At 42.5% G+C, this 16,554-nt stretch overlaps 1 protein-coding gene across 1 annotated transcript; it reads right to left on the reverse strand.

The window, feature by feature from the left end:
• Positions 1-2,809: 2,809 nt before the first annotated feature.
• On the reverse strand, positions 2,810-13,988 carry tnk2a (tyrosine kinase, non-receptor, 2a; the record flags this gene model as incomplete). The annotated part of the gene is made up of 19 exons (XM_080050442.1): positions 2,810-2,932; positions 3,154-3,249; positions 3,357-3,492; positions 4,621-5,249; positions 5,673-5,876; positions 7,553-7,791; positions 7,906-7,950; positions 8,091-8,182; positions 9,013-9,207; positions 9,687-9,781; positions 10,350-10,496; positions 10,929-11,055; positions 11,178-11,359; positions 11,615-11,710; positions 11,854-12,003; positions 12,173-12,379; positions 12,821-12,891; positions 13,056-13,218; positions 13,872-13,988. The coding sequence occupies 19 exons, from the start codon at positions 13,986-13,988 to the stop codon at positions 2,810-2,812; spliced, it is 3,114 nt and encodes a 1,037-aa protein (XP_079906568.1).
• Positions 13,989-16,554: the final 2,566 nt, after the last annotated feature.

Here is a 16,554-nt window from a genome sequence, read left to right on the forward strand (position 1 = left end):
CACAGATTTTTTCTTAATTGTATTGTCCTGGTAATTAGAGCTACCTGCAACTGAAGCAACGCAAAAGCAAGAATGACATTTTTTGTCTATTTCAATCTATTTTTTGCTGCATATAAATACCCATATATTAAGTGATCACATGTATGATCAATATCTGCAAAGTACACAAATAAGCTGAAGTTCTCCAGTAACACTACCTGCAGCGCTAAATACACACAGACACACACGCGCATGCACATAGACACACCGCACACACACACTATAGCAGTAGCAATAGCAGTTGACTGTTAAGCGCTTCAGCATGTGTTCATGATTATCATGCAGCAGTAAAACTAAACATACATTTTTAGCTTAATTGAATATCTACTTTGTGGAGGTTCAACTCAGTGGCTAGTACCCTGTTATTCATAAGTAGATGATACATAGTATGTTCACATTTCTGTTTGGCATCTGTTTGTCAATATCAGTCAATCCTTCCCTAACCTTTTCACCTTTCATAAAAAAAAAAAAAAAGGTTTTGTGAAAAACAGAACATATATATTGATCATACCTGACATGCTAGATATGCTATCAGTGTCTTTCTCGCTTCGCTAACTAGAAACATTGCTTATTATCTTCTGACCAGCAGTTAATGTGTATTCAGAACATGTGACCCACTCAATAAAGTGCCATACACAATACAGCTTCTTATCTGTACATTTTCATAAAAACATAAGAGTGAAACAATAACTTCAGCTGACATTTCCCTGAATTTACAACGCCTTATTAACAGCAAAAAGGCATAGACATTTACAGCAGTTGTATGCATTGTCGCACACACACACACACACACACCTGAACATACATGCATTCCCAGTACAACTTGTAGTGAGTAAACGTTTGCACCAGATACCAGCAGAAAACATAAACTCTAATAATGTCATAATAAAAAAAATTAAAAAAAAACATAAATAGCAACTATTCAAGTAAATGGTGTGAGTCATCCAACAAGCTGCTCTGTTAGCCAACACTGAACATGCCTGTTGTGTATGACAAAGGTTCCAGCAGGCATTCACAGTACATAATGCGAGGCACATACACAGCTTCATGTCCCTCCATTCATTAAAATGAGTCTTGTGTCCTTGGAGCGGTGAGTCAACCATGCAGGTCATGGTTTGATGCTTTGATCCATATGACGTTAGGGGGACGGAATTATTCGAAACACCGCTAAGAGTGTCATAGACCGTCTGTCACTTCCTGTGCAAATAGAAAAAGATGGCATCATAGGTGAAGGGTTAAAAACTGTATGATTTAAGTGAAATACATTCGACTAAAATGTTTTTTTTCACTTGTAGATAAGGAAACTTATAAAACAAGCACCAATTAATTTATTTTATTTTATAACTTTGGAACGTATTACTAAAAACAATTAAAATTGGAATGAGTTTGATGGTGTGATGTGCCCAATTACCCTCAGCTCTACAGATTTTTTTTTTTATAGCAAATTGTTTTGTTTTTTCCACACGTAAACCAGTTCGGAGTCTCTATATATACAAAAACGCTGTTAATTATAGGAAAAACTGAAGTTAAATCAAATAAAATCAAGTGACCACAGAATACTTATAAAGAGAAATACAAATGGTCCCAACCCTGACCCCTGAGGCACACCATGCCACACCAAAATTACTTATTTAAGTCCCACCATCAGACTTAGAAGTTTGAAATCAAGTTTAATCTTAATGCAAAACATCTCAGAACAGCCTGTGGGTGCTCAGACTGGGAGTCTGCACTCCTATATGCAGAGCCGGCCCAAGCCTTCATGAGGCCCTAAGCGGAATATGATTAGGGGGCCCCTCTCCAATGGTAGGGCTGTCCAAATTATTGCCCCTTGTTATATGTTATCAACACACCCAGTGTTTTCCACTAGTCCTTCCAATGTCCAGCTGGGTGAAAATATATGGTGAATTCTGAAGAAATTGGAAGGGTTGTTATGTGTGCATTAAGCAGCATAGTCTCGCTTCCTAGTTTGAGGGCTTTCCTGTCTGCCTGTCTCTCTCTCTTTATCAGTTTTTTGCCGCATTTCCACAACAGGAACTTCCCCCAGGAACTAGGAACATTTGGAGGAACTCTGTGCATTTCAACCGCAGGAATCAGGGTCTAAATGTAGTTCCTAGGTAATTGATTTACCCTACGAAAAGACCCTGAGGGTAGCACTTCCGGAAGTGTCAGGAACTTTGGGGGCTCGGGCTGCAGTGCTGAATAAATCTGATTGGCTTGTAAAATCCATATTTTTATTCAATATTTTCCGCCATTTAGAATTTGCCTTATTAATAGCGCTTATCTCCTTTCCTGTATAGATAATTAATCCATTTGCAATGTAACAAAGAACTCCCTTTGTGAACATGGTGCTTGCATGGTGCATTTCTGTAGCTGTGTTGTCTGTCCTCTTACCGGGTCTGGGCATTAACAGTGGTTGTACATGAATGCAGCATGTGCGTGCATAGACACCCACACACACACACACACACACGTCTGCTGCACTAGATCCCAGTAAATGGTGTGACTCATCCATCAAACTGCTCTGTTAGCCCACACTGAACATGCCTGTTGTGTATGACAAAGGTTCCAGCAGGTTTTCAAAGTACATAACCCGAGGCACATACACAGCTTCATGTCCCTCCATTCATTAAAATGGATTCTCTCGTCCTAGGAGCGGTGAGTCAAGCAGGCAGGTCAGTGTGTACTTAAGACGTTGACATAACCTAGCCTTTTGTAAAGTGTACAGGTGTCAGGACTTTTGAGTGTTGCCAGTTGAAATGGCTTACGTGTTTCAATGTGGTCCGTAAGTGTCCAGCATTAGCTTGCTGGCCTCTTCTAGTTTCCAGTGGCAGCGCTGCAGGAGCTCTTCACACTCGGCTCTGGACCGCAGCCCAAGTCGAAACAGCTGCTCCACCTACAATAGAGACGGTGAGAAGAGGCCTTTGAGGCAGGAAGGTAGGAAGGTGGTTCACAGCGTACCGGAAAATAATAAGGTTAAAATCACATGACGAAAGGTTTGCTATTTTCTTATGATTACTTTGTTGTTTTTACATTTTTTGTTAAAGGACACAACAGATGGAGTTTAACTTTCACTGCTAATGATAATGTTAAATGTATGTAGACTTTTAAGCGTACCTTTAAATGATTTACTGCCTCAGGGACGTTCCAGTTGTGAGTCTGCAGAGCGGCCTTGCACTCCTCCAGCGTGACACCGTGCACCGCTCCTTGGACCTGTCAATCAAACCAGTCAAACTTATAATGGATAAAAGAAACATGCCTGGGCCTATGCTCAGCATTTACAAGAATATGGCAACATGTTTGTTTCCCTCTCCCTTTACCTGTGAGAGGCTCTGCTCCTGTTGCATGCTGGGAGCTGCGGTTCGCCCGTTGTTGTTGTTGTAGGAGGAGTTTGGTTTGGCGCCGCCGGGCTGCTGTATCATGGGTTTGACTGCCGCCATATTGGCTGTTCCGTATCTGATTAGAAGAAAAAAAAACAGACACAAATATAATACATTTCACACAAAGACTGCAGAATAAAGCGGTTGGATTTTCCTTTGCACTCTTACTATTTGATTCACAATTTGAATCCAGGGCATTTTGTTTCCTTTTGATTTATTGTTAAACATTGTTTTATTAATCTTTTATTCTTCTGCGAAAAAAGCTGATGTGAGTGGTATAACTTTACTTTGAGAATAACAGGAAGACCCAGATAAACTCAAGAAAGTTCAACATATCTGCAGACGGAAGGGAGAGGAAACACATATATATATATATCCAACATATCTTAAAAAGAAGCAGTCTCACTGTGCAAAACACACTCAATTATGGAACGTTGCAATGTGCCCCCTCCTGGGTAAAGAGAAAAGTTTGTTTTTCATATTTTGCCTGAGTGAACATCACTTCACAAGGAGACAAACCCAGCTCAGTCAGGGTGTCAGTCAAACAGCACCTCCACACTGCGTATTGAGCGACGGTGAACTTTTGTTTTGAAACTGTGGGGATACATCAGGATCTTTGGGTGTTTCTGGGTATTTTAGGAACAATTTAACTGAGTCGGAAAAGTTGTTTCTTTGTTTAAATTGCAGAACACTTTTGTAAGTTTGCTGCATACAAAGATGTCTAATGTTGTCTGTGTAGGTGGAAGCATCTCAATATTTTAAGACTTACTTTATCCCCAAAACTTCTTATCATTGACTCAGTCGGATCAACTTTGAAACAAGGAATATTGAGGTTGGACTTTAAAGCACGGCCGATTACAAGTTTATAAATACTAAACAGTCATCTTTAAGTTAGAAAGAAAATATTGAAGTCAAAATAACTTTAAGGGATAGTATGATATTTTGGGCACTCATTTGCATTCATGAATTGAAGGTATGGAAAATAGCTGCAAAAACCTTCTCACCTAGGTAACTCTTGGAAATACAGCGGATATGTGTATTTAGTTAGATAGTTAGCGAAAAAACTTAATAAATAAGTTAAAGTTCAATTAATATTTTACTTAGGAAGGAGATTATATTGAACACGTTCCATCCATTGCTTTTATCCTTACAAAATAGACGGGAATAGAGTGAATGAGGTAATACAGTAATATCAGTAACACACCTCTCCAGGAAGGCTGGTCTATCCGGCAGTGGGGCGGGGGGAGCAGAGCCCTGTGTGCTGCTATCCATCAGTGAGATTGAGAGACCGCGCCCGTCACGAAACGGAAGAGGCTCCAGGACGGCACCACTCGAGTACAGCGACCCACGACTTGCCATGCGCGTAGAATGTGCCGTAACTTGGGTCAGGGACGAGCTGGTGGAGTTGGCGGTTGTCAGAAGGGGCCCGAGGAGACCTGAAGCCCGACGTGGGGACACCGATAGGGGGGGAGGGGGTAGGGCAACGGGGGAAGACGACCGCGAACCCGGCTGGGAGAATCCATGGTCTCTGGGTGGAATCTGTGGAGGAGTGTCTTCGTGGTTCCCAAGGGAGATAGAGCTTGTACGGGCTTGTGGGTGGGGTGCACTGCGTGTAGGGTGGGGGTGTTTGGAGGGGCGTAGAGGGGGCACAGGGCTGCGAGGCGGCAGCACAGGACGGTCCTCGAAGCAGGAGGCCAGGGAGGGGGCAGTGGAGTAGGAAGGGGAGGGGGGAGGAAGGTAGATCTGTCTGTGGGCCCCGAACGGAGCCAGGGGCAGGGGGGAGGACGGGAGGGAGCGGCCAGTCGACATGGGAACCTGCAGCTTCACCATCACCTAGACACACAAAGGTATAATAAGTAAGGACATTTTATTTGTATAGACACAATTCAGATATAAGGCAATTCAAAGTGATTTACAAGGGCGTAAAAATACATAATAAGATATAAGAAAATATTGAAATTGCACCGAAGAGATAATAAAAACTAAAAAGGGCAAAATCAGGCAGAAATATTGCAGATAAAAAATTAAGTAATTGCATTTGAAAGACAACAAATACTTGATTCAAAATTCATAATATAGCAAATGTTATATGGCCCTAAACCATTCAGTGCTTTATAAACCAACAGCAGCACCCCAAAATAAATAATGTTCGTGTCTATTTGTATCACTACTCTATAATGCCATTTTCTATATAATGACATGTACAGTAAGTGTCTGCAACATGTTCAGTTCTCTGTGTTGTAAATGTTCGTCCACCTCTCTCTGTAGCTCTTGGAAGAGGTCAGCTGACTGCGACTCGCTCCTGCCTGCTATAGCGATGCTGGGCGTGGCCGGGACCTCCTCGGTGAATCCCTTGTTGATGGAGAGAACCTCCTGGTCCTCTGATTGGTCCTCCAGGTCTGTGGTGACCTCATCGTAACAGGGCTGTGGGAGGGGCCAGTCCAGGATGGATGGAGTGTCCTGAGGAGACAGAGTGACGGACAGAGGAGCAGTTGAGGAAAACAGTCTCAAGAGTAGATTTAAGTGTTAGTTATATAACGTAGTGGGTTACATACTATTGTTACACACAAATTAAAATGTATAATTGTAACAAAGCATTGGAACAACAGAGCCATTCTCAAGAGTACGTTGTCTCTTATGTCTAGATACACATTATGATGTATATTAAATATTGCCTTTGATAACTGGGGCACTTGAAGGTTTGCACACAATTGTATGGCAATACATTTCATTTTTCAGTCTGAACCAAAGTATTGAACCAACATTAAAATAATTCATACAGCCAACCTAAATAATTCTCCTCTTCACTATTTAAGAAAAAACAAAAAACAAAAAAACAATCATTAAGATGGACAAGCTAAAAAAAACTAAGAAAACACAGCAGCATTTGTATGTCGTAAACAACAACATATGAGTCAATAGCAGAGCCCCGGGGTTGGCTATATTGATATTCCATAGGCGAGAGGTTATTCAGGACATGTCCAAGCCAAAAGGCCTTTAGGGAATATAGAGGTGTGATCAGACAGTGTGAAGTGATCTTAGGTCTCTGACAGGACTTTGACATGCTGGGGCACGATTGCTTTCTGTTTGCGTTGGTGGTGACGGGAGAATCACAAGGTCAGCTGGGAAATCATGTGAGGAAAAGTAATTAGGGAAAAATCGAAACCCATCGCTGATCCTTTGATTTCTGGGCAGGAAATGTAGATCATGGCTCTACTCAACCTTAGCCCGAGTAAATGGTTTGAAAAAACTGTCCCCACTGACTGAAAATCAGACCTAATTTCTGAGATGTACTATGCAAGCTGTTTGTAATTGATATCTTACATAAAACACGCTGAGTATAGGTTTGACAATGTTTGTGTGTTACAGTAGATATATTTCAGTAGGGATTTGTATTGGAAAGGTAAGAGTTTAGCATTTTGCAATTTTTGCAATTTCATATCATTATCTATTATTATTAAAGAAGCTACGAGGAACTTTTAAATAGTTCTGAAATAGTCAAAATCTTCCTTTGAGGATCTTAAATGACATGTTACAGCAAACAAGACCGTCAGCGCAAAGAATGCAATTTTTATATAGTTTTTCTTATTGCCTTTTTAATGGGCACGCTCACCCAGGAACAACAGCTGGCGTAGTAAAAACACTTCTGCTTTTGTCCAAAGGGGGTACAAGAATGTAAAAAAATTGGAAAGTTCCTTGGAGCACCTTCAAATAAGCAAAAACTACTGTACCACCACTTTCAGTCGATTTTTTTCGGTCATGTGATCGTCGCCTTGTAGGTCCCTAAAGACTTAAGATGTAATTAAAAGAGTGTTTCTAGGAGGCGCCCTTAGCTTAGTTGGTAGGGCGTCCCCCCATGGCCCTCGGCCAGCAGCGGACCCGGGTTCGATTCCAGCCCGCGGTCGTTCTCTGCATGTCACTCCCCTCTCTCCCCCATTTCAACTCTGTCTCTACACTATCAATAAAGCATAAAAATGCCCAAAAAATATCTTAAAAAAAGTGTTTCTATTTTCAATTCAATTCAATTCAAATTCAATTTTCAAATGCCAGATCACAAGTTTGAACATGGGCAGTGTTTTAACTCTTTTGAGTGTTAAAACTTAGTAAAGTATTTCCGCATGTTTCCGTGACTGTACCCTCAGTGTGTCCTCGTCTAGTTGCCGCGGGTCTCCGAGCGGCGAGGGCGTGGTGGAGCTGAAGCTGTCGTCGGTGAAGTCGATGAGGGACACTTCGCTTTTGGCCGAGCGCACGCCGCCGGAGCCTTCCCACGGCCTCAGCTTCAGACCCAGGGACACACCCAGTCTCTTCAGGCCAGAGGAAGAGCTGGGGTCCTCATCGTCAACGTAATCATCCATCACTGAATCGTAGAATGGCTCTAGAAAACGCATGCAAACACCAGGGTCAGGAAATCACAGTTAGCGTGTTTTGTATTGTACAAAGGCGCCATTGTAAACGACAGACAACACAAAGAGAGGATAGTATAACTTACTCTTCAGCAAGACGGCAGGTTGTGGTGGACGAGGAGGAGGTTGCTCTGATTTAAAAAAATATATATTTAAGCATTTAGATGACATTCACTCAGTGACTTAGACTGAAAACATGTTGAGCTAGAAGATATGCAAAATAAAATAATGTATATTGATGAATGGGATTAAATGTTTGGATGAATTTTACTCTTGGCACGGTTTGGGAGCTTGGTCGGCCTTGCGGCGCCTGCATCCATCCCTAGGACATCAGGAGGGTCCATGGGGTTCCCCAAGTACAGGCTGGAAAGGAAGTCAATCGGGTTTAACATTATTAATTAATTCAGCCTTTGTTTTTATAAAGGACATATGTATACATAGACAAGGTCACAACTGAATCTGTTGTTTCTTTACCATCTCTCCTTCACTTTGCTGCCTGTTAATATGTTAAGCTGAGTATTGAGGCTCTTTCTAAAAGCTGAACAAGAACAACATCTGTTGATGAACTGGAGATGATGCACTGCTGCACTCCAGTGGACAGTGGTGGAAGAGGTATTCAGATATTTTATTTCAGTAGAAGTGCTGGCTAATTCTAATGGCAGAATTTTTTTTTTCTTAACTTAATTAGAGTAGATATGAGTACTTCTTTCACCACCGCAGCAGGTAAAGGTGGAGCTAGTTTAAATTTATGTATATACTGCTGTGTAGCTTTATCCACAATAATGCATCAGAATTGACTAGATTATTACATTTTCTATAAATAATCTGCATCTGCAAAGTTGTTGGTAGCTCATGTTTTCAATAAATGCAGTAAGGTCAAAAGTAAAATACTGTCTTTGAAAATGTTCTGTATAATTGAATGGAAATACTCAAGTGCATTATAATTGTACTAAAGTAGAGTACTTGGTACTAAATTGGTAATGTGTGGTGCTTGCCTTTAAATGTAATTATGGGTTGATTGCTCTTTTTTATTTTATTAGCCTTTAATTATTTATTTATCTGTCCTTGTGCAACTTCAACATCACAATTTGCCCTCTGCAGATCGATAAAGGCTTGTTTTCTCCTTTATAACATTTAAATTAATGAATTATCCTTTAATTGTATGAGAAAAAATGAATTCTTTGTCAGTGTACCTATCTATGCGATCTGCGTGCCCCCAGCTCCTGTGTGGGTCAGTGTCTCCGTGCCCTGTGTGGATGAAGGAGTGTTTGAGAGGTCGGCTGATGTCGTGAGCCGACAGACCAGCCACCGCCGTCACCACGTGCCGGGGGAACTGAGCTATACGCAGAGTCCTCCTGTTCTGACCACGCCACCAGTAGTGCTCCGCCCTGAGCACACACACACACACACACACACACACACACACACACACACACACACACACACACACACACACACACACACACACACACACACACACACACACACACACACACACACACACACACACACAAACACAAACACACAGAGGTATGAACTCTTTTGGTAGAGATACACTTTCCCACGTGAAGACATTTCTATAAACGATAATTGACTGCGGAAAGTTAGGGTTAGTAGCACATGGAAGACTTAACAGATGTATGTCTGTCCCATCACCAGAAGCCACAATATTTCTTTAATGAGCGAATAAGTGGACAGTAATTACAGTAATTTCCCACAATGCAAGGAATCCAGTGTCAACAAAGAGGCATCTGTTGCGTGGTAGGAAATACCTTTCAGTCATGTTGTTAAGATACTGCTGTGTGTGTAAGATTGTAATGATTGTTAACATACTTGTTGTACATAGCAAACAGCCGCAAACACTCACCGCCCCTCAATGATAGTGATGACGTCGTTCATTTGAATCTGGAGCTTGTCGTCCTCCTCAAAGTCCTGCAGCGCTCTCATGTCTGTGGGCATGGCCTGCTCAACACACACACACACACACACACACACACACACACACACACACACACACACACACACACACACACACACAGACACACACACACACACACACACACACACACACACACACACACACACACACATTTTCAAAGTCATTACTTTCCTCAGCGAGTTCATAAAAAAATTCATGTCATTTTTCATAATAGTGATTTATTCATTTCCACTTGTTTTCCCTTCATTGTCCTTCATTTGCCCGGTGAATTATTAGAGCACAATTAAACTGAGCGATTGATATTAAAATTATTGCAGACTTGATTTCAATGGTTCATTTCTTTTGGAAACTGATGACTTCTGTTTGACTTTCAGCTTTTACTATCTACAAGTGACAACTCTATTTCAACAAAAAAATATATATATATTTTAGTACATGCTAAGGGTAAAAAACCAGTCACATTGTCGACTGCATTAAGGTTTGTGAACAGTGAATGAATCTTTTCATGGACATACAGTATTTCCCTCTAGTCTTACAATGTGACTACACGCCTTCATTCTGTTTGGTTTTTGACATAAACTACTGCCGTACCTCGAGCAGGAAGTCTCTGAGAGCAATGAAGGTGGGTCTGTCTTCAGGTTTGGGGCTCCAGCACTGCAGCATGACGTTGTAGATATCCTGGGGACAGTCCTCTGGTTTACACAGCCTCTCCGCCTCCACGTCAACCTTGTGGAGGATCTGCAAATACAACACATTGATAACAGAACAGATTATTAATTTGCTGTTAAAAAAAACTATCATAATTAAGTTAAAAGTACTTTTTTATAACATTCATCAAAAAATAAAAAATAATATAATAAACGTTTTTTGTAATGCACCAAGAAATACAGCAATGTTAAAGTGATATGCATTGCAAGCTTCAGATTAAAATTGATATAAAATTAACGTAAAGATAATGCTATAAAAAGTAAGATAAATTAGAGTAGAAATAGTACTTTGCGTTGCAGTGTGTTCAGCGTGCAAATTCGACGAAGCGGAACATATATTTTTAAAGACAATACATTATTTATGGTGTAGTAGAAAATCCCACAAATTATGGTGTGTGTGTGTGTGTGTGTGTGTGTGTGTGTGTGTGTGTGTGTGTGTGTGTGTGTGTGTGTGTGTATGCACCTGGCTCCCATTAAGGCCCAGCCACGGCTCCTGTCCGTGGGTGAACATCTCCCACAGAGTGACCCCAAACATCCAGGTGTCAGACGCATGAGAGAAAGAACGAGACTTCAGAGACTCCGGAGCACACCTGGAGAGAGACAGAAGCAAATACAGAAAGAGTCTGAACAACTGAGTAGAACAACAACAGGATAGTTTGAATCCCAGGCTACAAAAGGGCACATTTCTTCGTGGTAATGACGCTCTTCTCACCATGGGAAGGGGATCTTGTGACCCTCCTCCATGATGTATTGGTCTGTGTGTGTTGGCAGCGCCCTCATCAGGCCAAAGTCTCCGATCTTCACCGTTTCATTGGTGGACAGCAGGACGTTGCGGGCGGCCAGGTCTCTATGGAGGAAACGCTTCTGCTCCAGGTAGGCCATGCCGCACGCCACCTACACAGACACACAGTGACATACAATGAGTGACTCATGTGAAGTGAATAGTTTCCATTAAATGCATCGTCACAGAGCTAAAAATATAAAAATGTCGGGACTTTTTAGAGATACACAACACGCTTTGAACATACGATGATATGATAGAATATATTTCAAAGAAAACCAGCCAAACATCTCAGGATACCAACTATCTGGTGAAATGGAGGGTTATTACTGCCAGTTCCTCTTGTGCCTTTTCCGGTCTCAACTGACCTGAATAGCGTAGTTGCACAGAGAGAAGATTAGAATGTGACCCTGACGCTTTCTCAGACGATCCAACAGGGAACCCAGGGGGGCCAGCTCAGCCACCTGAACACAGATTAAATGAAGACAACGCTCCACTCGTTACATTTACATTGATAATTGTGTGTATTTCCCGAAGAAAATGTATGTATGTGTGTGTGTGTATGTGTGTGTGTGTGTGTGTGTGTGTGTGTGTGTGTGTGTCATACCATCTTCATAGGCTGTGTGAGGACGATGCCGTAGAGGCGGATGAGGTTCTGGTGGCTCAGTGAATGCATGGCGTTCACCTCTCTGATGAAATCATCCAGGCCGTCTGAGTCCAACACGCTGGCCTTCAGACACTTCACTGCCACTGACAGCTAGGAAGACAGAGACAGAGAGATAGGTATCAGCTTAACAACTGACAGAACAAACTGGATCGTCGTAAAGTGTTGCACTCCAAAGCATGTTATATGCACAACCTCCCTCCTTGTTAATGTGGAAACACACTCCCCCCCTCCCCCCACATTACTCTCCACTGTGTCTCACCACTCTGCCGTTGGGTCCGGTCCACTCTCCTCTCTTCACCACCCCGAAGGTTCCGTCTCCGAGCCTCTCAAACAACTGCAGCTCCGTCTCTCTGATCAGACAGGTGAGGGAGGCTGCTGACTCGCTATTGGCTGGAGCCTGGCTGGGCGACGCCCCTTGAGGGAGGGGCTGCTGGGGGTCAGCGTCGGGTCGTTTCACAGGGAACACCTACGGGCCCCAAGGAAAAGAAACAGGTGACGGGTTTTTACTTATTGTGCTCATGAACAGCAATATTATTAATTGGTTAATTATTGGTTCTACAACACACATGTAACCAAGGGATTATACACAATGAGAACACCAGACCAAAATTAAATCTCATATCACATCAATATCTATGTTTTAATGTAAGTAAAACCATATAATGTTTAAGGTTAAACCAAACTCAAAACCTTGTGGATTTGGGGTTATTGACATTGGGGTTTAAAAATCTGAGAATACAAGTTCCCAAGGCTCTGTGTGGGTGTAATAAAAGTAATGTGACACTTTACTGATTTTGTGTGAGGATGTTTTTACTTGCAGGAATTTCACAATGCAAGAAAAATTAATCTTTGTAACAGTAAATCAAATGTTAGTGTGTGTATTGCAGAGTACAGGGAGGGGCTTCACCTTACTCATCCAGGACTTGCGTTTGTAAAGAGCCCTCCTCCTCTTCACTGCCTCCCAAAGTCTCCTCTGACCTGGAACAACACAAGCAGTTCAAAGTACGGAATAATTATCAGCAAAATGTAGTCAAAGTATCAAAGTAAAAGTGCTTGTTTCATCCCTGTGACTGCTATATTATTATATATGGTATTGATAGATTTTCTGGGGTGAAATTCAAACAGTTGATGACGTAATGTACCTGGCCGTCCGATGCCGATCTTCTCCATGTCTTCATTCTTGACATAGTCGAAGTGGGAGAGACGCGTGACGTTGAGCTCGTCGCGGATCCGCACAAAGTACTGCTGCAGCTGCACATCTGTCAGCAGCTCCAGTAGCCAATCCGTGCCCTCCTCACACTGCATCTGCACACACACACACACATTCACCTCGTATTACTATACATGAGAGGACGTATGCATTGACAAATCATTGGGTGCATGCCAGACTCCGATTCCAACTGTGTTTGTTGTAGCACAGTGGCCGGACTTAGGCCGTTTGAGGGGCCAAGAAAAACCCCAAACACTTTTCCAACATGTAGTGTAGTTTATGTGACACTTCCAATCTGTCTGCCCTAAATCGTAAAGAGTTCCCGGGAGATCCTACCCGAGCAAAGGCATTAATAATAACTATATGAAAATAGCTTTCTTTTCGTTGATGGTCTTGTTTGCTGTAACAGGTCATTTATGATCATCAAAAGGAAAAATATTTCATAAAAATGTTCTAGGTCCCTGTTCGAGGTTAAAGATCACATTTGAATACAGTATGTACCTGCAGCCCCTTTAAATACACACACACACACACGCACACTTGAACACATTCACACACACCCACTTATAATGTCATATTCATGCTGCAACAAACACACACACACACACACACGCACGCACACACACACACACACACACACACACACACACACACACACACACACACATGCACACACACTCACTGTGATTGCAAAGAGACAAGGATGAATCACTGCATAATTTCGCAGCCACAACTTGAGACTTTTTACCATTGGTCCCCCAACACTCGCACTGCTCCTCCTGTCCCCCTCCTCCTCGTCCTCCTCCTCTCCCTCCTCCTGTGTCCTGCTGAAGGGGAGTCTCTGGTACATGTAGCTTTCCCCCATAGCGTAGTGTAGCGCGTAGCTGCAGCAGCCGCTCCTCTCGTCCTCCGTCTCTCTCTCTCTCTTCTTCGGCTCTCCTCTTTCTCTGTGTCTAGCTGCTATTATGAGAAGGCGTTAGCTGTGAGTCTCGTTTCACTAATCTCCTCTCAAGCTCTGTGACCTTCTGTTCTGCTAGAATCGATAGGCGCACACACATACACACACACACACACATAAACACACACACACAGGCACACGTACACAAACACACCGGGAGGCATGTGACGCGGCTCTCTCTCTCTCTCAAGCCGTATCACCCCAAGCTATCTATAAACTCCCTCTGTCGCTCCCTGCTGACTCAAGACACCTCCACATATCTCTCCCCAACCCTCTGTTTATCTCTCTCTATCTCTCTCTCTATCTCTCTCTCCACCTCTCTTTTACTCTCCCTTTAGCTCTCCATCTCCGTCTGGCTCAATGGCAGCAGAGCCCACTGTCTGTCTGATGTTAAATAATTCAGCAGCAGAGGATGGGAGCGAGGGAGGGGGGAGGGAGAGATCAGGGAGGAAGCAGGAGAGAAAATGTAGATAGAAATAGTTGTTTTTAAATGAACACCTTTCCTGTTATCTTGCTAATTATTAAGTAAATTCACAGAATCTCCCTGTTTCTTGTGTGTGTGTGTGTGTGTGTGTGTGTGTGTGTGTGTGTGTGTGTGTGTGTATGTGTGTTTATGTAGGAGTAATTGTATCTGCGTATGTGTGTTTGCGTTTGTATAGCCTAAGGGGAGGCATACTTGTTTGTTCCAAGTATGTATGGTGTATTTTTCTGTTTATTATTATCTAACAAAATGTGCTGCGCCTTTGCAACACATAGGAAGACGGTTCCCAGCATACATTTGACTAGCAGATGGAACAGCAGCTGTGAGCTTGACATCAAAACCAAACCAGCAGCAAATGCAGCAAATTAAAATAATCGTTCATATCAAGCCTTAAATAAGTCGTTGTAAGACATAAATGAGCAATGTTGCTGGTTTCAGCTTATCAGATGTTTTCATTCATCCCAGGGCAGACCCATCACACCACAACATGTTACAGCTTCTCGCCTCTAGTGGGCGCTAAAGAGCTCTGTCTGTACGCCCCAAACAATAACACACAAGATCAACCATATGCACTAATGATATGACGCATGATGTATGTCCTCCATGGCTATACTTTATCGATGCCACCGATGACTTCATGTCTTCATACTTCATACTCATTCAAATATCCAGTTTATCTGGTTAGCAAGGGAGTGTTGCATTCTAGAACTTTCACCCCTAGATGACACCAATATACTCCTTTATTAAACACTGTACCTTTAACAGCCAGATGCCATTGCACAGACTGATTCACTATGACAACATAAGGAAAGATCTGAGTAATATTCCAGCATTAACCTGAAGCTCCACTGTCTTATGAATATGGCCGTGACTCGGGAGCTTGTTTGCAAAAAGTGTGTGAGTCATTTATTTTCAGCTCCAACAACCTTTAAAGAGCGAAAAGCCGAGCAACAGCCATTAGTGACATTTGGCGGTATAGAAAGTCTGACTGTGTGTGCTCATGTGTGTGTGCATCTGTGGCCTAAATGAGCACAAAAACCCAGAGCTTGTTCCATCTCTCCCGCGCTGCGCTAGTCGTATTGAGGACGATGCTCCAAATATGGGGGAAGCTAAATTTAGCTCAGGTTCGCTGGAGAGTGGTAGCGGTGTGAAGAAGAGAGCTGCTTTACACTGCTCTAATGTCAGCACGGGACACCTGAGAGATAGTCGGGACTGTTGACAGATACACAGAGCCCTCCCTGAACCAACAGGATGAGGACTTATTGTGCATGTGTACTCTCAGTTCCCTCATCCAGCTGCTTTGACCTCTGGCTAATTACAGACACAAGGAAACAGCTTCCTTCCAATTTGGTGCATTAAGAGTTGAATTAGAGGATAACGGCAGAGCGTAACGCGGAGAGGGAACGTGATGCTGATTTACTGGTCAGTTTGCTTGCATAGTCTGAGGGCCTTTAACCTATAGTGCTAGGTCAGTGACTTGTGGGTGCCTAGTAAAAAATTTGCCTTATAACTGTAATTTAATAATATGATATACATTATTCTAAAGTAGGCCATTCTGCACGATTAGTACTTTTACTTTTGTTACTTGAAATATATCACTAATATTAGGATTTTGATTTAACATGATATTTCTACACTGTCTGTGGTAGTGCTACTTTACTGAAGTAAACAGAGGTGGATAGGTCGTCAGTACAGTGAGTGTATACAATGGTCTCACCCTGCAGACGTCTGGTGGTGAGAGTTTGAAGCTTCAGTCAGGAGGGACTGAGGTCACTGGAGGTCACCTGGAGGGCGCCATGGATGGAGAGACCACGCCTCTGCACACAGACAAAGAAAAAGAATGAATGGTTTACCTCCATATACTTAATGGGGACTTGGAATACATTGCTACACCTGCTGCACTGTAATTCTTGCATATGACAATACAGAGCTTGAATAAATAACATTACTAAAACCTTTTATAGACAACATAATTAAAACAATGCTGGCTGT

The sequence above is a fragment of the Ammodytes marinus genome (assembly GCF_949987685.1).
Source record: "Ammodytes marinus genome assembly, chromosome: 21".
In the NCBI taxonomy this organism is placed as follows: Eukaryota; Metazoa; Chordata; class Actinopteri; order Uranoscopiformes; family Ammodytidae; genus Ammodytes; species Ammodytes marinus.